Here is a 25,540-nt window from a genome sequence, read left to right as displayed (position 1 = left end):
ACAAACAGAATTTACTGACTCGATGGCCAAGTGGGAGACTGGTTAGTACGTCCGCCTCACAGTGCAGAGGTTGCGGGTTCGATCCCGACTCCGGCCTTCCTGTGTGGAGTTTGCATGTTCTCCATGGGCCTGCCCAGGTTTTCTCTGGGTCCTCCGGTTTCCTCCCACATTCCAAAAACAGCTTAATGGAACACTCTAAATTGTCCCTTGGTGTGAGTGTGAGCGTGGATGGCTGTTCGTCTATGTGTGCCCTGCGATTGGTTGGCAACCGGTTCATGGTGTCCCCCTGCCTACTGCTCGAAGACAGCTGGGGTGGACTCCAGCACGCCCCATGACCCTTGGGAGGATAAGCGGATCAAAAAAATTGTGGAATGATGAATTTACTGACTTTTTGGCATGAGATTTTTTTTTTTAAACACAAGTCTGTTTTATTAAACTCAGTGTTGCAACAAACAACAAGATCCCGATATGATCGAATGATTATTGCACAGGTGTGCCTTCGGTGCTCCACAATAAAAGGACAAGTCTGCAGTGTGGGAGTCTGTGTGTAGCTTGCTGTGCCACATCTCTGAGGTGAATGGAATTCTCAGGCAAAGGAGAACTGCTTATGATTAATACATACAAGTAGAAGAATTTGTTGCCAATAAGTGAGAGAAGCGGGCATTTTGTGTTTATAAAAAAAGTAGTTTTTTTTGTTGTTTTTTTTACTCAGATCATGAAAAACTGAAGCAAAATCATACGTATCGCTTTTATAGTTTTGTTCAGTTTTTGGTCTTACAAGTTTGAAAGGCAGTTGTTTCCATCCATCCATGGATATTCCGATTCGCTTATCCTCACAAGGGTCGTGGGGGGTGCTGGAGCCTGTCCCAGCTGTCTTCAGGCAGTAGGCGGCGTATAACCTGAACTGCTGGCCAGCCACTCGAAGGGTACACATAGACGAACAACCATTTGCGCTCACACTCACACCAAGGGACAATTTGGAGCGTTCAATCAGCCTGTGATGCATGTGTTTGGAATGTAGGAGGAAACCGGAGTACCTGGAGAAAAACCATGCAGGCAGGGGGGGAGAACATACAAACTCCACACAGGGAGCCCGGAGCTGGAATTGAACCCAGTACCACTGCACTGTGAGGTCGACGCACTAACCACTAGACCACCGGGCCGCCGCAGTTGTTTCCATTCGTTGCAAATAAAACCAGTCAACGCAACCACAGTGTTCTCATTTCTAAATCAAATAGCAAACTTTAATTCACTCTCGCAGACAGATCGTGACAGTTGGAGGCTATTTTGATATTCCACTTAGAGTCTGAAAAGTTTATTCAAAAGAGAACATCAAGACACGCATACCATATCAATAAATTCTGATGACTATGTATGTGTTTCTGATTCTGACTCATTCTCAGATTGGCTTAATTAATTTCTCCAGGGCCACTGAGGTCTGATCATGTCAAAGGGGGATCTGTGAGTGTCTCAAAAGCGTCTTTGCAGCAGGAACATGAGGAAGACTGCACCGAGGAGGATGCACAGTGTACACACGGTGGGAACCACAATCTCCGTCACCATCTCCATGTGGCCAATCAGTGGATCTGAAACACACAGAAGAAGAGAGACCGAAACGTCACCAACCTTTGGCGATCTACACGTCTTCGTTATCAGTTTAAAAAAAAAAAGAGCTCTGATTAGATGAACAAATGTAGACTCTTATTTATTCAAGCTGTTGCTCACTGTTTTTCACTGAGCTGTCTTCTGTCCTGCACATGCTAAATTAACATGTAATAAATTGAGATTTCAAATCAAATATTGCCTTCATACTCCCTCCAGACTGCTAACGATATTCAAATTAACTGTAGTAAATAATTATCATATACTCGCTGACCAAGATTCAACATGAGCTGTGTTTCCATTTCTGTCTTTTCAAAAGACAGTAAAGTCTCAGTTAAGATTTGCACTGTCAAAGAGGAGTTCATTTCACAAATGTTCATTATTGAATTCGAAGTTCCTCTAAACAACACTGAATCATTTTTATTTTGACCTTCTCATGCAATTAAATCAAGTTTATTGAACATCAGAAAGTCGTCTCTCCTGATGTGGCGACACAGCAAAGTACAACCGTAAAAATTACTATTCGATATCTCTGTCACGAAGTCAATCAAAACTGAAGATTATCTTCTCTTAAGAAAGCCCGATTGCATCACTGATGCACGTGGACCTCAAGTATCTGTATTCTGTTGTCAGTTAAAATGTTTTGGGACAAATTACTCATGTGATTGAACGAGACGGTGCCGTATGTCAAAACATTTGATCGATACTGCATGTAATGAAGCGTTTAAAGTACTTAAATAATAAAAGGTCATTTGTTGTCATTATCATATATTTCGTTTTATAAAATGTAATATTTTGGATTGTGTGAACTATGAGTGATATTGTGAACGTGAGATGAAAATCCTCCATCCATCCATCCATCTTCTACCGCTTATCCGGGGCCGGGTCGCGGGGGCAACAGCTTTAGCAGGGAAGCCCAGACTTCCCTCTCCCTAGCTACTTCTTCCAGCTCTCCCCGGGGGATCCCGAGGCGTTCCCAGGCCAGCTGGGTGACATAGTCACTCCAGCGTGTCCTGGGTCTTCCTCGGGGTCTCCTCCCGGTGGGACATGCCCGGAACACCTCACCAGGGAGGCGTTCAGGAGGCATCCGAATCAGATGCCCAAGCCACCTCATCTGGCTCCTCTCGATGTGGAGGAGAAGCGACTCGACTCTGAGCCCCTCCCGGATGACCGAACTTCTCACCTTATCTCTAAGGGAGAGATAAACTCCAAACTAAGTTGGAGAGCCCTGTTTGAAGGAGAAAACTCATTTCGGCCGCTTGTATCCGGGATCTCGTTCTTTCGGTCACGACCCATAGCTCGTGACCATAGATGAGGGTTGGAACGTAGATCGACCGGTAAATTGAGAGCTTCGCCCTTTGGCTCAGCTCCTTCTTCACCACGACAGACCGATACAACGTCCGCATCACAGCAGACGCTGCACCGATCCGCCTGTCGATCTCTCGCTCCCTCCTGCCCTCACTCGTGAACAAGACCCCAAGATACTTAAACTCCTCCACTTGGGGCAAGATCTCTCCCCCGACCCGGAGGGGGCACTCCACCCTTTTCCGACTGAGGACCATGGTTTCAGATTTGGAGGTGCTGATTTTCATCCCAACCGCTTCACACTCGGCTGCGAAACGCTCCAGTGAGAGTTGGAGAGCCCCGTTTGAAGGAGCCAACAGCACCACATCATCTGCAAAAAGCAGGGATGCAATACTGAGGCCACCAAAACGGACGCCCTCAACGCTTCGGCTGCGCCTAGAAATTCTGTCCATAAAGATTATGAACAGAATCGGTGACAAAGGGCAGCCTTGGCGGAGTCCTACCCTCACTGGAAACGATTCCGACTTACTGCCGGCAATGCGAACCAAACTCTGACATCGGTGGTATAGTGACCGAATAGCCCGTATCAGGGGGTTCGGTACCCCATACCCACGAAGCACCCCCCACAGAACTCCCCGAGGGACACGGTCAAACGCCTTCTCCAAGTCCACAAAACACATGTAGACTGGTTGGGCGAATTCCCACATACCCTCGAGGACCCTGCTAAGGGTGTAGAGCTGGTCCACTGTTCCACGGCCGGGACGAAAACCACACTGCTCCTCCTCAATCTGAGGCTCGACTTCCTGACGGACCCTCCTCTCCAGCACCCCTGAATAGACCTTACCAGGGAGGCTGAGGAGTGTGATCCCTCTGTAGTTGGAACACACCCTCCGGTCCCCCTTTTTAAAAAGGGGGACTACCACCCCGGACTGCCAATCCAGAGGCACTCTCCCCGTTGACCACGCGATGTTGCAGAGGCGTGTCAACCAGGACAGCCCCACAACATCCAGAGCCTTGAGGAACTCCGGGCGGATCTCATCCATCCCTGGGGCCTTGCCACCGAGGAGCTTTTTAACCACATCGGTGACTTCAACCACAGAGATAGGAGAGCCCACCTCAGGGTCCTCAGACTCTGCTTCCTCCAAAGAAGACGTGTTGGTGGAGTTGAGGAGGTCTTCGAAGTACTCTGCCCACCGGTTCACAATGTCCCGAGTCGAAGTCAGCAGTGCCCCATCCCCACTGTACACAGTGTTAGTGGTGCACTGCTTCCCCCTCCTGAGACGTCGGATGGTGGACCAGAATTTCCTCGAAGCCGTCCGGAAGTCGGCTTCCATGGCCTCACCGAACTCTTCCCACGCTCGGGTTTTTGCCTCGGCGACCACCGAAGCTGCGTTCCGCTTGGCCAGTCGATACCCGTCAGCTGCCTCTGGGGTCCCACAGGCCATAAAGGCTCGATAGGACTCCTTCTTCAGCTTGACGGCATCCCTTACTGCTGGTGTCCACCAGCGAGTACGAGGGTTGCCGCCACGACAGGCACCAACCACCTTACGGCCACAACTCAGATTGGCCGCCTCAACAATCGAGGCACGGAACATGGTCCACTCGGACTCAATGTCCCCCGTCTCCCCCGGAACATGGGAAAAGCTCTGTCGGAGGTGGGAGTTGAAACTCCTTCTGACAGGGGATTCCGGCAGACGCTCCCAACAAACCCTCACAATACGTTTGGGTCTGCCAGGACGGACCGGCATCTTCCCCCACCATCGGAGCCTACTCACCACCAGGTGGTGATCAGTTGACAGCTCCGCCCCTCTCTTCACCCGAGTGTCCAGAACATGCGGCCGCAAATCCGATGATACAACCACAAGGTCGATCATCGAACTACGGCCCAGGGTGTCCTGGTGCCAAGTGCACATATGGACACCCTTATGTTTGAACAAGGTGTTCGTTATGGACAGTCCGTGACAAGCACAGAAGTCCAATAACAAAACACCACTCGAGTTCTGATCGGGGGGGCCGTTCCTCCCAATCACGCCCCTCCAGGTCTCACTGTCATTGCCCACGTGAGCATTGAAGTCCCCCAGTAGAACAAGGGAGTCCCCAGCAGGAGTACTCTCCAGCACACCCTCCAAGGACTCCAAAAAGGGTGGGTATGCTGAGCTGCTGTTTGGTGCATATGCACAAACAACAGTCAGGACCCGTCCCCCCACCCGAAGGCGGAGGGAAGCAACCCTCTCATCTACCGGTGTGAACCCCAATGTACAGGCACTGAGCCGGGGGGCAATGAGCATGCCCACACCTGCTCTGCGCCTCTCACCATGAGCAACTCCAGAGTGGAAGAGAGTCCAACCCCTCTCGAGAGAACTAGTACCAGAACCCAGGCTGTGTGTGGAGGCAAGTCCGACTATATCCAGTCGGAACTTCTCTACCTCACACACCAGCTCGGGCTCCTTCCCTGCCAGAGAGGTGACATTCCATGTCCCAAGAGCTAGCTTCTGCAGCCGAGGATCGGACCGCCAGGGTCCCCGCCTTTGGCTGCCGCCCAGCTCGCATTGCACCCGACCCCTTTGACCCCTCCCACGGGTGGTGAGACCATGAGAAGGGGGACCCACGTTGCCTCTTCGGGCTGAGCCCGGCCGGGCCCCATGGGTGTAGGCCGGCCACCAGGCGCTCGCCAACGAGCCCCACCTCCAGGCCTGGCTCCAGAGGGGGGCCCCAGTGACCCGCGTCCGGGCAAGGGAAACTGAGTGCCATCGATTTTATCTATCATAAGGGGCTTTGTGAGCCGTGCTTTGTCTGGTCCCTCACCTAGGACCTGTTTGCCATGGGTGACCCTGCCAGGGGCATAAAGCCCCAGACAACTTAGCTCCTAGGATCATTGGGACACACAAACCCCTCCACCACGGTAAGGTGACGGCTCACGGAGAGGCAAATCCTGCATTAGCCAAAGTCATTCAACAGAAATTGCTATGTATATATTGGTCAATTGCTTTTCTAATGCTATTATGAAACCCATCGATGTGCTGCATGTTAATATTCAAGTAGAATCAAGTAAGTTTGCTGGAAGAATGGTGTAGATCTGCGATTTCAACACTTGTACCTAAACTTCATCATGAACTGGCCAAGTCTTTTGCAATCCTGAATGTTCCTGACCTCCCTGGGATTTTCTTCTAGCTGGAGGGGCAAAGCAAAGAAAATCCCCATTAGAAAGCAAAGTAACAAGTTTGTGTTTGGTTCCATTTGGTTTATCAGTCCCGACTGTAAAAAAAAAAAAAAAAAAAAATTCAAGTGCTGGATTGTGCTTACCTGCTGCCAGGAGCTGATTGCTGGAAGAACATGTCTCGATTGCTTTCCTCTTCCAACTCTCCACCTGTAGAAATCCCGAACCTCAATGAATCCCGTACGGTCTCATGGAGAAATCATCTGAAACGTGGTGTGTGTCGTTACCTCTCTCTGACTGGGGAAGCCATTCGAGCTGATGATGCGTTTATAGAACTGGACTGAAGCCTTCGGGTACCGTGGTTTATTTTTGTTCCTGAAGTCCACATAGTAGAGGCCAAATCTCTCGGAGTAACCGACATCCCACTCAAAGTTATCCAGGAGAGACCAGGCGGTGTAGCCCTTCACATTCACTCCATCTTTTACAGCTGGAACACAAATCAATCAAAAAAGGTTTACAGGAATGGTGTGCTATCTTCAGCATAGTGGCCTCACCTTTAAGCATCTCATTGATGTAGTCTTTGAAGTACTGCATCCTCCAGTCATCACACAGGTCGATGCACAGCGTCTTTTCTGATACACCATTTTCTGTCACGTAGATCATCGGGTTTCCGTACTGACTCTGTGGGAGAGAGTTCCAAATATGTGACACATTGTCCTGCCCTTGCCATTGTATGAAGCATGTGTCCGTAAAATGGGTTTAACCCTTTCATGCACCCTGTAACCTGATAACACGATAACTGCAGTAACACTTTTTTAATCACGCGACGACGCCACTCTCGCAGACGCATTTTGCCTCCGCGCCGGCCCTCTCCGGCGGTGCTAACCGCTGTCCCTCAAAGGCTTAATATTTCACCTTTATTTGTTTATTTATTTTATTTTTAAACGTTTTATTATCTGGGCGGCCCGGTGGTCCATTGGTTAGTGCATCGACCTCGCAGTCGATGCAGAGGTTCAATTCCAGCTCCGGCCTCCCTGTATGGAGTTTGCATGTTCTCCCCGGATCTACGTGGGTTTTCTCCGGGTACTCCGGTTTCTTCCCACATTCCAAAAACATGCATGACAGGCTGATTGAACACTCTAAATTGTCCCGAGGTGTGAGCATGAGCGTGGATGGTTGTTCGCCTGTGTGTGCCTTGCGATTGGCTGGCAACTGGTTCAGGATGTCCCCTGCCTACGACCTGAAGACAGCTGGGATAGGCTCCAGCGACCCTTGTGAGGATAAGAGGATCGGAAAATGGATAGATGGAGGGTTTCATTCATTCATTCATTCATCTTCCGAACCGCTTAATCCTCACTAGGGTCGCGGGGGGTGCTGGAGCCTAACCCAGCTGTCATCGGGCAGTAGGCGGGAGACACCCTGAACTGGTTGCCAGCCAATCGCAGGGCACATAGAGACGAACAACCATCCGCGCTCACACTCACACCTAGGGAGAATTTAGAGCGTCCAATCAGCCTGACATGCATGTTTTTGGAATGTGGGAGGAAACCGGAGCACCCGGAGAAAACCCACGCAGGCCCGGGGAGAACATGCAAACTCCACATAGGGAGTCCGAAGCTGGAATTGAACCTCTGCACTGTGAAGTCGACGTGCTAACGACTGGACTAACGGGCCGCCATGGAGGGTTTCATTATGTTTAATAATACAGTGAGTTATTTATTTTGTTGAGTGTAATCAGAAGCAATGTTCACATCTGAGTTATGTTCTACGATGCAGTTTTGTTGTGTACCTTGACAAAGTTCAACATGCGTCTGAAGCCCCAAGGCACAGAGTAGAGCCATTCGGAGCCAGGGTCGGGCCACTCTGGGTCAACCAGCTCCGCCAGGTCCCGATCTGCAAAGTAGCTGTCCCCAATGCTTGATGGATAATTTTTTTGCGTGACGTAGCGAGTCGTGAAGTGCCCGAGGCCCAGGAAGTCACAGGTACCCCTGATGTCACTCTTTTCCTGCGCCGAGAACACGGGGAGCCGCGAAGCTCCGAGGCCCTGTTGGCCACTCTTCCTGCCTTATGGTGAGAGGATATCCGGTAAGGTCCAAAAGAATTTGGACAGGGACACTCCTTATCCCATCACGGTGGTGAAATAAACATGATTAAAGTTTAGACTCTCAGTTTTAATTTCTGACTTTCACAACAATGCAAACCCCAATTTCAATGAAGTGGGTACGTTGTGTAAAATATGAATGCAAATAGAACTACAATGATTTGAAAAGCCTCTTCAAACTATCTTTAATTGAATACGCTACAAAGACAAGATATGTAATGTTGAAACTGATCAACTTTTTTTTTTTGTTGTGGTTGTTGTAAATATGCTATCATTTTCAATTTGATGCCTCCTATGCGTTCCCAGAAAATTGGGAGAGGGGAAACAAAAGATAGTTGAGGATTGCTAAAAAAAGAAGAAAAAAAGCTTTAAAAAATGTTTGCCACATTCTACGGATGAACAAGTTAACTGGAAAGTGTCATGATTGGCACACCCTCGAATGCTTCAGTTGTTCACAAGTCAGGATGGGGTAGGTTTTCACCGCTTTATGAACAACTGCATGAGCAAATAATCCAATGGTTTAAGAACAATGTTTCTCAACATGGAATTGTAAGGAATTTAGGGATTTCACCATCTACATTCCACAATATCATCACATCTAAATGGCCTAGTCGAAAAGCAACATTGAAATCCTGTGATCTCTGTCACTGTGCAAATATTTCACCTAACTGGTGAAAGGACAAATGAATACCGAGTAAAAATGAGCAGTAAGTAGCCCGTAGCACGTGAGCAAAGCGTACCGATGTATTCTTTCATAACCTGAGGGTAGTCTCCCCTGAAGATGGGTGTGGCAAACCATCCCAAGTAGAACTGGATGTATCGCTCGGCTGCTTCAATGTCTTTCTGGTTGCTGGCGTCCACTGGTTCACCCCAGTCAGCTGTCAGCGAGATTCCGACTAGGCCTAAGCGCACAAATATTTTTGTGTCATGATGACGTCAAGCGGAATCCTCATGTCTCCATATACAAAATGTTACTTTTCAGGAAGTTGGGGAAAAAAGTGTGTTTCTAAAATAAACAGACCCACATAAGTCCGCTAGTGTAACTGGGTGGGGAAAAAAAAGAAATTAACCAAGTTTGGGCATGAGAGGTTTCCACCCTGCAGTAAAAAATGATGTGACCATTGTGAGTCATCTGGTTTCTGGTTGCTTGATACCTTTCTGTTTGCTCCTCCAGCCCTTGTCATATGTGTGCCACACCTTCGCATGTGCCTGTGGTAAAACAAATAGAAATGTTCAGATCTCCACGTGCAAGAGTTAATCACCAAAGTCAGTCAGATGTTTGTAAATGTATTCATTGAATTCAACGCAAAAAGTTATCAGTCTGCTGTTGAGAGAATTTTGAGAATATTGATCTTTGAGAAGATGAAATTTGGAAGTTTTGGACAATTTTCAATTCAACAAGGTGTCGAAACGATAAATTGATTATCAAAATGTTTATCGGGGCTTTTGCTAAGCATAGAGCTATACTGGGGCACAGGCCCCCTACAACACTTCTGCGGTCCATTATCTGTAACGGCCTGTGGGCTGTTTGGTACCGCACCGTACAGAGATATTTAAAAAAAATTAAATATAAATCCTGTCGCGGAAATATATATGCCCTAAATGGACTTGATCACCATGGCAAGAATTTAATTGATGGTCAGTCCATTGAAATTGCATTTGCAAAATGAACCAGTCCATTGGCAGAAAAAAAAGGCTCTACTACATCTGGTTCCTCCTGCACACACACCCACATACACACACAGCCCCAACTCCACTGTGCGTGTGTGTGTGTGTGTGTGTGTGTGTGTGTGTGTGTGTGTGTGTGTGTGTGTGTGTGTGTGTGTGTGTGTGTGTGTGTGTGTGTGTGGTAACAATTTTAGCATTTGACAGGCAAATGTATTACTCTCCGAATATAGGAGAAATAATCAATGTCAGAATAGGACTAACTTATTGCAGCATAACAGAACATATCTGTTCTGTGCAAATAAATGCAAACGGATACTATACAGACTGTTTTGTTCCATATGCGAATGTCACATTGATGTGCTTCCATATTTTCAACAGGTCTGGCTAGTAGTGGTCTCTCCGATGCCCCACGTGTCATTGCAATGACTTTTTAGGGTTTTGTCATTGACTTAGACCGGGGATCGGCAACACGCGGCTCTCGAGCCAAATGCGTCTCTTTAGCGCCCCCCAGTGGCTTCCTAGGGCTTTTTAAAAAAAATCTTTGAAAATGGAAAAACATGGGAGGGAAATATATTTTTTGTTTTCATATGGTTTCTGTCAGAAGACAAACATGACACAAACATTACTAACGTTTTCCGATGCTGTAAAAATGTGTCGAATAAATAAATGTCAACATTTCGTCAACGAATATTTGCATCACAGCCCACGACACACGTTTCTATTCGCAGGGCGGAATGTCAGTCAGGGCGTTGTTGTTAAAAAAAAAAAAAAACAGCTGCCTTTCATGTACGATTCACCGAGGGTACTTGCTAAGAATGGGAATCTGGGCGGCCAAGAAAAGCATTTTTAAACGGTACACGTGAGCTACGATGGTTAGCACGCTGCGAAAGTGCATCCCGTGCCTCGTTCATCTCAGCGGCCATTACGGCTGTCGCTCATTACAGCATGCGTGTGGAAGTGTGTGCGTATGCGCGCATGTGCGGTAACGGGTCGATCGCAGGAGGTTGGATGTTCAAAAAGTAGATCTTCCTTCAAAAAGGTTTGGGCACCCTTCCTCTACAGGATGAACTGCAGGGGGGGGGAAAAAACTTTTAATCATGAATGCTCGTTGTGTATTTGCAGCCAACTTTGTCATGTTGATAGCAGGCTAATATAGCTCATATAGATACACACAGCATGTGTTGCCTTCATTATAAGGCTTTTTATTTTTTGTGGCTCCAGACATATTTGTTTTTTGTTTATTTTTGGTCCAATATGGCTCTTTCAACATTTTGGGTTGCCCACCCCTGACCTAGACCAATTTAAGCTGTCTATCAGAGGTGGGGTCCACCTGCCAGTGCCGCTTGACACATAACCAGCCCGGGAGGAGAGTGGAGAGGACAAGAAGGTCCATCGTGAGCAGTGGTCACAAATTAATGAATGGAAGGAAACACTGCAGGTGGTTGCTGCAACATGCCAACAACTGCGCAGTAGTGCTAATTGACACATTTTTAAAGTCCACTATCATTCGCGCTTGTTAGTTTTGATCACATTTAGTCTGCCTCGTCGGTTTTTATTGAGTTTTAGTCGATGGTCAGTCTGCGCCTGGGGCACAGCTCATTGCTACTGGGCCATATGCCCGGGTAAACAAGCTCTGGGGGCACCTATGATGTTTATGATGAGTTGTCATTAAATCCAGTGCTGCACCCCAAGACTCAAGTCACCTGTATGCATCGCTGAACTTATTATAATGTCCTGACTTGTGGACCTTTGGAAATAGTTTTAAAGAAAGGGGCTTGGATTCGAGTATATGGACTGAATTTAGATCTGTGTCGAGTATCTGTCATCCGAGTCATGATAATCATCAGAAGGAATGCAAGTAGAGAGCAAGAATTGCATTTGCCATGGGTACAGATTTTGTGGAAATCAGACTTGGCAAAGACACAAACACTTGAAACGAAATACCTTGATGATATGGTGTGCAGCTCTGTAAGCTCCCATTCCTTTCATCTTCAAGCCTGGTGCATGTTCCCCCGTTTCATATCCTTCCACAGCAATCGACTGGAAACACAAGCCCTTCTATGACAATTCCATTTCATGGCAGCGAAGGCAGCGTGTCATCTTTGGTCTTACATACCCAGGGATTGTTGAATGTGATCCAATACTTCACTCGGCTGCCGAACCTTTCAAAGCATAAATTGGCAAAGTCGTTGAAGTAGTTGACCATGCTGACGTTCTGCCAGCCACCATATTTGTCCTGTAACGCCTGGGGGGTCAACAATAAAAACATCTCAGATTTTTTTTCTTTTTTTTTTCAGGTTGTAATCAATTTTTCCAAAATTCAAAATAAATGTCATCAATTTGTTGTCAACCTGTGGTAAATCCCAGTGATACAAAGTAACAATGGGTGTGATCTTATTTTCCAGCAACATGTTGATCAGGTCATTGTAATATTTAATTCCTTTTTCATTGACGTATTCACCTGAAACAGATTCATACAGTCACATGGCCAGTAATGAAGTCAATCATTTGATATGTTCTGCGCTTTAAAAAAAAAACATGCCTTTGCTATACTATATTTACAATTGCATTTTATGTGCTCGTTTTAAGTTGATGCACGAATAACAAAATCTATCCATCCATCCATTTTCTGACCCGCTTTATCCTCACAAGGGTCCGCGGGGGTGCTGGAGCCTTTCCCAGCCATCTTCGGGGGTAGGCGGGGGGCACCCTGAACCGGTTGCCAGCCTATCGCAGGGCACACAGAGACGAACAACCATCCGCGCTCACACTCACACCTCGGGACAATTAAGAGTGTTCAATTAGCCTGCCATGCAAGTTTTGGAATGTGGGAGGAAACCGGAATACCCGGAGAAAACCCACGCAGGCCCGGGGAGAACATGCAAACTCCACACAGGGAGGCCGGAGCCGGGATTAAACCCGGCACCTCCGCATTGTGAGGTCGACGCGCTAACCACTGGAACATCGGGCCGCCAAATAACAAAATCTTTTGGGTTCAACAGACAAAATGGAACTTTTTGGAACAATCTAACAAAAGCATCCATCCATCCATCCATTATCTGAATCGCTTCATCCTCACAAGGGTCCCAGGTGTGTTGGAGCCTATCCCAGCCTTCTTTGGGCAGTAGGCGGGGTCCACCCTAAACCGGTTGCCAGCCAATCGCACGGCACACACATAGACAAACAACCATTCACACTCACAATCACACCAAGGGTCAATTCAGAGGTATCCATTAACCTACTGTGCCTGTTTTTGAGAATGTGGGAGGAAACCGAAGTGCCCAGAGAAAACCCACGCAGACACGGACGGGAAGAACATATGCAAACTCCACAAAGGAAGGCTGGGGGCTTGAGTCGAACCCCGCACCTCTGCACTGTGAAGCAGACGTGCTAACCAGTCGCCCACCGTGCCACCACACTGGCAAATCCTTCCTGCCAAATGAATGTGTATACATTACCTTTGATTCCGCTTGGTAAAATTCTTGGCCAGGAGATGGAGAAACGATAATGATTCAGCTTCATGTCTTTCATTAAGTTAATGTCATCCTTAAAACAAAACAGCAAACATTACAATGTCACATTTTTGCTTTTTTTTTCAGAAAAAGAAATACATTAAAGGTTAAGTGTGAAGTATTTGAACCCTTTCAGGGACAGTGGTTGCTACAGTGGACAGCTTATCATGTTATCAGGCCATCAGGCGGCATGAAAAGGGTTCAGCAGACTTTCGCAACCCACCCGGGTTCATTTGTCTAAGGGTTGGTGTCTTCGATGCATTTACAATCAGTGCAATGAAGGGACAAAAGTGAGGAACAATATTGTACCGCTACAGACATCCTTAAACACTGAATATTCATTTTAGTGTTTTCGCACCTTAAATTTGTAGTACCCATCACATGAGGAATCCCCAGTTTCATTTTGAAATATTTTCCCCTTTTTATGGGAAAATGCGTCCCAGATGCTCATTCCCTTGCCATCGACATTCCAAGCTCCCTCGGTCTGATAAGCAGAACTGCCTGCCCCCCAGGTAAAACCTGCAGAGAAAATCACTCGAGTTACTCTTTTGCATAATTTTTCATCATAGGCAAATGATTGTTAATGTTGTGCTTCAAAGACTTTGTTTGCCCTATTTAGCTTAGCTACTTCCTCAGCCACTACAATCTGCATATTGTTCAATTAGTACTGCAGTATTACTTTTGTGAAGGTAGATTTTTTTTGATACTCTTGCATTGGAAATTATGAGACTGAAGTTTGAGAGGAGGGACGTAATGGGGCCAAAATTCGGCCAGTAATATTCTTCGACGAGCGTGTGTGGTCGTGGTTTTAGCCGCCGGCTGTAATGCGCTGAAAAATAGTCAATGACGCGTCATTTTCCCCAAATTCACGAGTGACAGCCCACCTCGGCCTATGAGTATTTATATAGTTCAGTTTTAATACAAATTATTAATTAGCGTATTTTTCCGCAGCCACTATTGAAGCTCCTATTCTATGCGCCTTATAATGCGGTGCGCCCTATACATGAACACGGGTTTAAAATAGGCGATGCATTGAAGGTGCGCCTTACATTCCAAAGCGCCTTATAGTGCGGAAAATTCGGTACTTCATATTCATTCTGTTGAACTTATTACCATCTTCTCTCACAGTTGATGATTATACTTAGTCGTATTCTAGATCATCTCTAACAGTGTGAAGTCACATGGCAGGTTCCAAAACAAATGACTTGGTGATTTGGGAACTTTTATTTACTTGCACAAAGAAAGATCGAATAATATTGACTTTGTACACTATTAAATTATTGGTGCAATACTGATGTTAAAACAAGTCAAAATGTAAATACTTTGTGATTTGGTATGATCCAAATGCAAACCGGTATCATTTTTACGCTTTTTTCCGCCCAATGTTTTTTTTCTTTTTTTTCAAAACATTTTTAAATACTTAATGTGTTTTGTTAATTTGTCAGTGCCCTGCCCCTGTGTTTCATCAAAAATATATATTTGATGATTATCAGTGATTTTTTTGTTGTTATTGTTTTTTTTTTAAGAATTGTTTAACGAATTGAAGAATTGTAGGATATTTTGAGTCCATTGTTGTGAACTGTGTTAGCATTTTGAAAATGTCCAGTTAAACTCCCATGGTTTTGAAAATGTCTGAAACAACTATGCTAAAGACATTCGCTACTCCTTGACGTTTAGGATTTTTGGTAAAAGGAGGTTGATGTTTGGACACTTACCTGTTGGGAAGGTCCCATAATAGAAAGATGTTCTTTCAGTCTTCGCCCAGTCAAAGTCCTCCCTGGCTGACATACACAGCACCAATGCAAACACATGGCATAACTCTAGGCACCTTCGCATTGTGATGGTTGGTTCGGATCCTTCTTCTTTGATCACCCCTACAGTAAAGAATAACAACATTAATAAACTGCACTTGAACCAAAAAAGGCTCAAATGAAGACAGAAGAGTTGAACACACGAGTGTCAGATGTCCAGGTGTTGATCAAAAAGCATTTTACTCAACCCCTAAACCTCAGGAATCATATTGTAATTTAGAAAAGATTGCTGGCTCTGACTCAAGATTCATTTGAGCCAGCTGGAAGACACGCTGACACAAAACCCTATGAGAGACAGAAAATATGCCAGCTTGTCCAGCGCTGCCAGGACAAGGGACATATTTTGTGACTGTCGTTTAAAAATGCCAAAATAATAAGTTCCCCGTGAGTACACCCTGGCTGTGGTGTAGCTCTCCCAACAACGGGCCGGGCTGGTCCGCCTACATGAACAAGTACATATACGTGTCTGACCTGCCGCTTGTCCTGCATTGGAAACTTGCGGGAAGCTACTCGAAAGCAATGGAAATGTCTCCAATCTTCTGGGCTAGTTGAATGGGGCACCACTGTCACCCAGTGAGTGGTAACAAAACACAGTGAAGCATCCAGGGCATTTACTGCTTTCATCAGCTCACATACAGCAAGTCCACACACACGTGCGCACGCACGCACACTTCTATTTAAAATCAGCGAAGTGTGAAAATCTGCTGTGGCCAACAGATCTTTTGGAGCAAGTAGATTTTGCCATTGCAAGCACTGCAAGATTCTTAATTTAAATAAAATAGATTGGGACTCACCGTTTTGATTCCAACTATGGACGAAAAGTATAACTCAATAGAATGTCTCTCCTTCGTAAAGTCACTTTTATTCAATAAATCGGCCTGCTAGGGTTCTTTATTTGCCCTCAAACAAATCTTGTGGCATTTTATGAAGAATGTGTGAAACAGTTCCAGTTTGCCACTATTTAAAGCACTGGTGTCAAACTCAAGGCCCTGGGGCGAGATCTGGCCCGCCACATCCTTTTATGTGGCCCACAAAAGCATATGGGCATGTTTCTTGCTAAAATACCAAAATTGTAAATTGTCTTTACTTTCAAAAATGTTGATATTGCAAGCATTTTTCATTACCAATCCCCCATTGTTAGCCAGTAAGCTGTGGGAGCTCGCTGGCAGCCGCTGAAAGCCACAACCAATTGCCACCAAAATTCATGTGCATATCCCCGCTATCATCCAATTCAATGTGTAAAAATAAAACAACAATCGGCACGATATTTTGTGGAGGTGATAGGCCTGATGACTTTTCAACAAAAGAGCCCACATTCAATGTCTTTTAAATTTCACGCAGAACACACAACAGAATGTGCTAAAGCAAGCAGGAAACAATATTACAATGCTTACTTCCTTCCTTAAATGACTGCTTGGTGCACATCTCAGCCTGACTGGCTGAGATGTGCACCAAGCAGTCCCTTCACACACATAAAAGGCATTAAGATATGCTAAATGTAGTCATAAAACAATCTATTAAATGACTATGGATTGATTTTTACATACATTTTACACCAAAAAGACACACTTACAGTTATGTCATATCCAAATCATCCATCCATCCATCCATTTTCCGAACCGCTTGATCCTCACTAGGGTCGCGGGGGGTGCTGGAGCCTATCCCAGCCATCTCCGGGCAGTAGGCGGGGGACACCCTGAATCAGTTGCCAGCCAATCGCAGGGCACACAGAAACGAACAACCATCCACGCCCACACTCACACCTAGGGACAATTTAGAGCGTCCAATCAGCCTGACATGCATGTTTTTGGAATGTGGGAGGAAACCGGAGCACCCGGAGAAAACCCACGCAGGCCCGGGGAGAACATGCAAACTCCACACAGGGAGGCCGGAGCTGGAATCGAACCCGGTACCTCTGCACTGTGAAGCCGACGTGCTAACCACTGGACTACCGGGCCGCCATATCCAAATCATGTTTATTCAAATCTAATGGGTAAAAGGACATGACTTTTTGACCATATTAGTCAAAATGTTGCAAAGCTTACATGCATACATGATGATCATTAGACGGACACAAGACAAGTGTAAGACTGAATGCATCGGTATTATGTTGGAATAAAAATCAATTTAATCGAATCACTTTGACGACTGTAGCTGCTAAGAGCCTAACCGACGACCAAATGTCATCGGTGTGGTCTATTTTATAATGCTTTGAGGCTTTGACTTTTTTCCGAATCAATATGGCAAAGGCCTCAAAAGCTTCACAAGGCTTCATCAGCCCATCTCTATCTGTCATGATTTGGTTTGGGACCAACAGATGGCACTGTAGGGCTCCCCCTGCAGCTGCACACCTGTTGGTCGTTATGTAATTATTAGTTGTATAAAAGGACTCCCGCCCGAACACTCAGTGCTGGGTCATTGTTGCTGTTGGCTACTGTCATAGTTGTTTGTTCAGTCATGTTTCGGTCATGTTTTTGTTATTGAGAGTGTTTAGTTTGTGCCATGGTTTTGTTTGTTACTTTCGATTCGTTTTGGTTTTAGTTTTCTTTGTTTTAATACAATTTGTCAAGTACACCCTGCTCCTCCCTCCTGCCTTCTTTTTGGTGTCCTCCACCACCTTGCAACGTGGCACTATCCAATCTCCTCGAGGTTAATCTTAATACTTTCACCTTTACACACAAAATTCATATTTACTAACAATACAAGAGATACACAAGAAAAAAACCTCAACAGCTCTCATTCAGGTTTTTGTTTCTTTTTTGGTTTCTTTTTTTTTTTCTTTTACAGTTTTCTATTAACCGGCTCGGCGCCCCAGCCTCCCCAACTCTAAGACTAACACAGACACCAGAACTATGGACATGGATTACTCAATGTGGGGAAGGTCACGCGAAGTTGTATTACAGGAAGACAAACTACTGCACCCTAGGTACCACTCTATAGAAGCTTGCTCAAAAGTTAAGCTATTCCAACTGTGTCCTTTTATCAGCCCAAATCCTACTTCCGCCTCCATGCTAAGCACAGAGTTAGGCATTCGACACAGAGACCTGCCTTCACACCCACGGACTACGTCAACATGCGGAAAAATTTGCTACTATATATCTGAAATCACAAAGTACATGTCCTCGCCACCAAACTAATAGAGGCAAAGTCCGAGTCGGCTAGTGTGCCCTCTGGCACGGGGCCAATGCCCCTGAGGTTGCATTGTTGGGCCCACCTCAGACATTTCACTCGTACATCCACTAAAACGGATTTGATCCGATGAACTCCAACAAGTGCTTTTCACTCACCGAACACCCAAAAGAACAAATACTGAACTCTGGATGATTATTCTTCAAAACATTTGTCCACTTTTCAGTTCACAATATTACAATTGTAACGTTAGCAGCAAATCAGGAGAATTTGAGTGCACACTTTTCGCCTTACCTTTTTAGACAGATGTCCTTGATATTGTGCAGGGGATAGGCCGACCATGGCATACCCCCCCCCCCCCACAGCCCCCTCCCAAAAAAAACAACACACATTAACTTCTCCAGAGATTACGTCAGGTATCACGAATTGTTGGAGTTTTGGCGTCATCTTTTTTACCAAGGACCCAAAGCCCAAATTCATACACAAAAGCCCAAATTAGTGCACTCTTGCCACACTGGCCAATGTGCACGGACTGAATCTGGTGCTGTCTCAGGGTGCGAAAGGCTTATCTGAGTGCAGAAATAGTTTTTGCATCACTCACTGGGTTTGCCACATTTTTCTTTAAAATCCACAAAGATGTCACGTTTTCTTGAGTCTGCACGCTGCTCAACGTTGCCCAGAAACTCCATTTCTGGATGAAATTTTAAATCGCGGATAGTGAGCACCGTGACAAACAATTATAATGCCTTCCTGCAGACTTTTGAGAAGATCATTGGAGGAACAGACCATATATCAGAGGTTGGCAACCCGCAGCTCCGGAGCGGTATGCGGGCGGCTCTTTCATCCAATTGTTTTGGCTCTGTGTGGCTTGGGAAAATAAATTGTGGCCGGTTTCACAGACAAGACTAGTAAAGCTGCATCATTGAAATGGCTTGTATGAGTGGACCTTACATTTGTTTTAGTTAGTCCCAGACTGTGGAGTCCTAGAGTAAGTTTAAATGATGACACCTTCCAAATGTTCCATGATCCCAAACCATGTGTGTGCTCCCTTTCATAAATAGAACTAAAATGAAGTTAAGACTGCCTCTATTTATAACAATTTCATTTTAGTGCTAAAGTAACTCTAATCCACCTTCTTACCTTTGTTTAATCCAGAAAAGACACCATCGATGACAATTTTAAAATAAGTCTATTTCTTGCCTGTGAAACCCAGCCGATAAGTGTATGTTGTTTGTCTCGAAAACGTGTACGTATCACTTATGTTCTGTGACTGTACACTAGGTGGCAGTGTTGCTATAAAACTACTGTTGAGATGGAAAAGGAAGGAGAGGAGTTCTATAATGGCGCCTATTTGAGTTGTACAAACTAGTGTCATAGCCTGTTAAGAAAATACCGTGATTGGCTACATTCTGGCCTTGTTATTTTGACACCACCACTTCTTTTTTCAGATCTTCTGCAGTTTTGGTGATCAGCATTTGCCTTCTTCAGAGACGTTTGCAAGCACTTGACACGTCAGCAGGCAGATTTGAGAGACAGCATGCGCGGAAAGCCCAACACCACCAAAACTGCTCAATATTTTATTTGTGTTTGTTTAATTGTAGTTGTAAATTGTAAGATTATTGTGATCTCGAAATATTAAAATACAATTATTCATATATTGTATTTAATTTTTTTTGTCGCTCAAAAATGCGTCACGCTCTCCGCCAGCCCGGCAAATCGCCGTGTACAATATGCATTTGGAGTCCTGTTGATCTTCCGATTCACTGATGCATGTGAGCAGCTTTTCTCCAAAATGAACAATGTTAAAAACAAACACTGCTCACGCCTCACAGACGGAAGTTGACAGTCCTGTGTAATGATTGAGGTGACTTCCTACAGCTGCAGAGGTTCAGGAACAGAACTCCCATTAACCATGTAAAATAAATATTCAGGCAATTGTTTTGCAAATATTTACTTCTTTGTTCAGTGAAATAGTACTTTTTTTTTGCACTGTATTTTTAAATTCCGGTCAATGCTCAAGGATGGGGCGGCCCGGTAGTCCAGTGGTTAGCACGTCGGCTTCACAGTGCAGAGGTACCGGGTTCGATTCCAGCTCCGGCCTCCCTGTGTGGAGTTTGCATGTTCTCCCCGGGCCTGCGTGGGTTTTCTCCGGGTGCTCCGGTTTCCTCCCACATTCCAAAAACATGCATGGCAGGCTGATTGGACGCTCTAAATTGTCCCTAGGTGTGAGTGTGGGCGTGAATGGTTGTTCGTCTCTGTGTGCCCTGCGATTGGCTGGCAACTGATTCAGGGTGTCCCCGCCTACTGCCCGAAGACGGCTGGGATAGGCTCCGGCACCCCCCGCGACCCTAGTGAGGATCAAGCGGTTCGGAAAATGGATGGATGGATGCTCAAGGATGACTTCTCATGACATTTTTGTTTGCTAGTTCAGCTCTAGAAATTTACTCTAAGTTCAACTTTTAATTCATTTGAAAGATACCATCAACAACACACTATTTTATTTTACAAGTGTGTGTATGTGAGTGTGTGTGTGTGTGTGTGTGTATAATATATATTTATATATACGTTTTTTGTTTTTTCAATGGGTTACATCTCAAAGCATTTACTGTGTGTATTACACTTCTCCCCAAAAGTGTGTTTCAACGCATTGTAGTTAGAGCTATATGAAACTGTTGGTGGAGTCTACACTACAGTGAGCAACCTCTCAGGGTCGTAACCTTTTCAGTGAACACAGTGGCCTGGAACTACACACAAAGCATGAATACAGTCATTATCAAGTGATGCATTGTTTACAGGCCCTTCTCCAAAATGCTGAATTGTTCAAAGCTAAACCAGCTAGCATGGCACTTTACTGTGCACACATGAACATGTCCGAATGTCAGATGCTTCTCTCACCTTGTTGCATTTGCAATTCTCTGACCTGATGTGTTCATGTCGACAGTGAAGACCATTGGGCATGTGCGTTTAGCATATCTATAGCCCTGACACCTGTTAAGAGAACCACGGTGAGCTTTCTAGCAGCCGTCAGCTCAACCTAACATGCTCTATTTAAGAAGCTTTCTTGCGGTCTCACTGAGCTGACATGAATATCTTTACTAAGGTCCCAGGATTAGTTCAACAAACCAGGTATGTTGACAGCCATGTGCAGAACATGCAGGTCCTCTGTTCAGGTCAGTAGAAGTTGGTGGCGTTTGGATTCGCTGTTCACCACTGCTGTGTTCTTAGTGAGAGCGAAGGTTTCCGAAAACATCTAAAATGGCTGAGGAAACATGCACATTTTAGTCGCAAAAGTGTGGCTAAAATCTGAAGGCCTGAAATAACAAAAACTGGTTTTGCTTTTTTTGTCGTTATTATGATTAATGCTAAACTGAATGGGATTGATTATATTTTTTTGAATAGACAATTACAGAGGATTTTCCTGATTGGATATATATTATGTGATGAAAGAATGTCAATATCTGCAGCAAGCTGGGGTCTGTGCTCCAACGTGCCTTCTACGGGTCCAGTGGGAGGGTAAGTCCCTGTGTATCTTTATTTGTTGGTCAAAGCACTAAACCTATTCTGGCAGATGCTCTCCACTGGAGATGCTATTAATGCTCTCTTTCAGTTGCATAATTACTCAGAACCAAATTTTGAGAAACATGCTGTATAATGCTGCTTCTGATCAAGTGACGACATGACAGACACCTCGACTGTTTTTATTTTCTTTCTAGGTGACCCTTTATGAGCAGCGTAACTTTGCAGGCAGACATTTGGACCTTACTTCTGACTGTGCAAGGCTCAGTGACAAGAATTTCTCAGAGAGATGCAACTCTGTGCAGGTGGATAGTGGAGCGTAAGTGCACACTGCAACTTACAGGTGAAAAGAGGACACCGCGACACTCCGATGCTTAGCTGCCCCAGTCAATGGAAATCGGTGCCAGCTATGCTCTCTCCTCTATATCCTGTTAATGAGAATTCAGATCTGTAAAAACACATACGATATGAAAAAAATAATACCGTTAATGTAATATTTTTATCCCTCCAGATCTCACACGTCTTTTACACTTAAATTACAGTCCAGAAGACCTCATTTGTCTATTTTGTAAAGAGTCATTCATAATTCATAATCACAGAAATGTGAAATGTACACCTACTGGATTTAGGCTGAAGCACTATTGACCCCTGAGGAAGCGCCTTTGTAGCACTGAAAAGATATTGGGGGTGATTTATTCCTGTTTTTTTTTTTTTTTGCGGGGGTGGGGGGGGACTTTTTATATCTTTTGTGAATGCTAGAATTTGTCCCAAAATGACTAAACCACGTGACAATTGTAAATGCCAGTCTTTAAATGTGGAAATATAATGTGTACCCAAATGAAATTAGGTTTTGATAGTTAAAACAAAATTGGAATATGTTGAAGCAGTGTATTCCATCTATCCATTCATTTTCCATTTCACTTATCGAGGACTGCAGCATTTGTTGGAGTCCATCTCAGCTGACAAAGGTTCTGGGGTCACTTGTCATGCACAACCAATCACACTCAGGTGCAAAGCTTTAGTCACTGAACGGACATCAATCTCACAGTGGAGTCATCAAAATTAGTTTGCTCCTAAGTGAGTGTTGAGCACCGTTTCCCAATTTTTATTTTGAAATGTATTTTTCATCCATCCATCTGTCCATTCGTTTCCAGACTACTTATCCTCAGGGCCACAACAGGGAGCTGGAGCCGAGACTTTGGGAGAAACATGGACAATGTTACATCAAAAATATGTAATCGTCAGCTAAATTCAATAATGATTAATATTCAGATTATTTATTTGTTCCCATGTGAGACACAGCCCTGCTTTGGACAGAAGCATTACTTGCAGTTACATCCAGATTTTGTTCAGCTGCCGTACTCAAAGGACATTCGCAGGAAAAGTTTGAACGACACTGTTAATTTATAATGCGCTCATGATTTTGACTTTCACTACTTTACCAAAAAGAGTTGAGCTTTGAGGTCTGATCATAAAAATGCAGCTCATCACCTCTCTTCACCCACTCCAGATGGATCGGTTATGAACATGACAACTTCCGAGGTCGCCAGTGCCTGTGGGACATGTCCGACCGTGGCGAGTACAACTGCTATGACAAGTGGTGTGCGCAGGTGGATCACATCTCATCCGTCAGAGCCGTCAAGCAGGTGAAAGGGCACACATAACACACCGGCAGGTGCAGACGAAACCTGTCATGCTGAAGGTTTCAGGAAGCTCCATTCTCATGGGTTGATGCCACATAGAAGACTGTTATTTCTAATGGAAAAATTGGTCCACGAAAATAACTTGGATAATGATGTTGCTTTGCAGGATAGCAACCCTGCGAAAGCTCAGCTGTTTGAGCGAACCGGTTTCTGCGGTAAGAAAATGGAGATCCAGGATGACATTCCGAACCTAATGAGCCGCTATAGCCTTGACAGAGTAGCCTCAATTCGTGTACTGGGAGGAGCGTAAGTACAGCAAGTTTTCATCCGTGCTAGTGAGGGGCCACATAAGACTGATTCTTACGAACCAGATGTATGACAAGGATGCCATTTTAAATCACATTAAAAGATGTGTGTGTCTATTTTTTGTTTTAGTGGACACATGTACAGAATAGTATTTTAATATATATGAATGGCCAAAGGCTTCAACGGCGAACAGCAAAAAAACAAAAAACAACTCCAAAAAATACTTTAAGCAGTCTTTAAAAAAATCCCCAAATTAATAAGTCACTGTTGTCTACTTTTAAAGGAAGGCTTCATTAATTTTATGTGTGTGGCTTGACTAGTGTAGTTTAGCTTGGAAAAAGTGCATAAGCTCTTAAAAATACATCTCTATATAATTTGGCATTGAGACTGCTTTTGGCCAGGACCCGCTCTTTCTTTTTCTCTGATGCCAAAGTACAGTCTGCCGGATGGAGATGCTAGTAAGCAATGTCTGCCATCTAGTGGTGAACACTGTTATTCCAGCGTAAAACTGCTCAGCTGCAGGAAACCGTTTCTACAAGTCCATCTTCCAAGCACAACAACCCAAAGCACTTGGGGATATCAACTCAATGCTTAGAGCAGGAGTGTCAAACTCATTTTTGTCGCGGGCCACATTCTAATTACGGTTTCCCTTGGTGGGCCATAATGAATTTTGGGAATCCATATCAACGTTTAATCACCTCCACATATTACATACATGGCGCACAACAAATTGATGGATAACTAGTTTTAAAATCATAAGTCAAGAATGACTGTTATTGTGGATTACATATGACAATTTGAAATTTTGTTTCAGACTTTAGCAAGCATCATGGAACTTGACATGTTTGATTTGCTTTCGCGGGCCACATCAAATGATATGGCGGGCCAGATCTGGCCCCCGGGCCTTGACTTTGACACATGTGGCTTAACGAGAAGAAAATGCACTTTCTGGACTGGCCCAAAGTTCTGAACGTAACCTGATAGAGCTGCTGTGGCATGCCGTCAAGAGTAGCAATTCGCGCTAGACATCCCAGTAACATTGCTGAGCTGTAAGTTCTGGAAGGAGGAATGGTCCAAAATACCTTCTGACCTGTGATCAGGTCAGATCTGCAACTACAGGACACTTTTGGTCGAGGTTAATACTGCCGAAGGAGGCTTGACCAGTTTCAAAATACTTTACAAACTTCCAAGTTTACACTGTTTAACCTGTGTGTCTGTACTGTAGGTGGGTTGTGTATCAGGAGCCAAACTACAGAGGAGCTCACTACATTCTGGAGAAACGAGACTTCAACAACTTCTCAGACTGGGGCAGCCAGAGCCACACTGTGGGCTCTATGAGAAGAGTCCGCTTCAATTAATTCAGTTCGACAGTCTGTCCGACTGATTTTTATACACAACTATGTTCACTGTACTCACTTAAATAAACTGATACAACCCCCACCCCTCCCAAAATCACTTTATTCAAAGAACTGGAGAAAACGTCAATGAAAGTCAGATGCCAATTACAGCATGCAGTGAAAACAAACACTCAATCTACCACACGTTACATTACAAACAAACAAGTGATTTAATACCTGACAAGTTTTACACCAAACAAAAAATAGCTGTAATTTTTGTTTTAAGGACCTCCAGAAAATAATATAAATTTTGCATGATAATATTATACATTTAGTCAAAATATGGACAAATCTGAGCATTGGTGAACACGTTGCCCGTGACATTGGCGAAGTCTCCCACCATCGGAGGATAAGTCTCCTCATACTTTGAGGGAACCAGCATTGCAGTCACAC

General features: G+C 44.8%; 2 protein-coding genes across 7 annotated transcripts; one reads left to right on the top strand and one right to left on the bottom strand.

Annotated features, from left to right (window-relative positions):
* Positions 1-1,285: 1,285 nt before the first annotated feature.
* On the bottom strand, positions 1,286-15,721 carry lctla (lactase-like a). 5 transcript variants are annotated; one of them, XM_086107708.1, is made up of 16 exons: positions 15,300-15,595; positions 15,061-15,219; positions 13,704-13,864; positions 13,292-13,379; positions 12,468-12,560; positions 12,185-12,294; positions 11,950-12,078; positions 11,778-11,873; positions 9,320-9,374; positions 8,906-9,067; positions 7,854-8,128; positions 6,619-6,745; positions 6,352-6,551; positions 6,211-6,274; positions 6,005-6,078; positions 1,286-1,586 (listed from the first exon to the last, which is right to left on the bottom strand). In XM_086107708.1, exons 2-15 carry the CDS (start codon positions 15,179-15,181, stop codon positions 6,005-6,007), a joined length of 1,755 nt encoding a protein of 584 aa, XP_085963834.1. In that variant the 5' UTR covers positions 15,182-15,219; positions 15,300-15,595; the 3' UTR covers positions 1,286-1,586. The 5 variants fall into 5 exon arrangements, with proteins under 5 accessions (XP_085963834.1, XP_085963832.1, XP_085963831.1 ...); XM_086107706.1 differs by lacking the exons at positions 6,005-6,078; positions 15,300-15,595 and adding an exon at positions 15,628-15,721; XM_086107705.1 differs by lacking the exon at positions 6,005-6,078.
* Positions 15,722-21,265: 5,544 nt separating this feature from the next.
* Positions 21,266-25,190, top strand: crybgx (crystallin beta gamma X). 2 transcript variants are annotated; one of them, XM_086106262.1, is made up of 6 exons: positions 21,266-21,411; positions 21,750-21,798; positions 21,999-22,120; positions 23,312-23,447; positions 23,611-23,659; positions 24,976-25,190. In XM_086106262.1, the coding sequence occupies exons 1-6, from the start codon at positions 21,368-21,370 to the stop codon at positions 25,086-25,088; spliced, it is 513 nt and encodes a 170-aa protein (XP_085962388.1). In that variant the 5' UTR covers positions 21,266-21,367; the 3' UTR covers positions 25,089-25,190. The 2 variants fall into 2 exon arrangements, with proteins under 2 accessions (XP_085962388.1, XP_085962387.1); XM_086106261.1 differs by having other exon boundaries at positions 21,274-21,411; positions 23,611-23,750.
* The last annotated feature ends 350 nt before the right edge of the window (positions 25,191-25,540 follow it).

The sequence above is a fragment of the Hippocampus guttulatus genome, chromosome 3, assembly GCF_054856545.1.
Source record: "Hippocampus guttulatus isolate MCC_2025c chromosome 3, RoL_Hgut_1.0, whole genome shotgun sequence".
NCBI classification, from domain to species: domain Eukaryota; kingdom Metazoa; phylum Chordata; class Actinopteri; order Syngnathiformes; family Syngnathidae; genus Hippocampus; species Hippocampus guttulatus.
The sequence above is the reverse complement of the archived record's forward strand: the minus strand, read 5'-3'. Positions and strand labels throughout refer to the sequence as shown.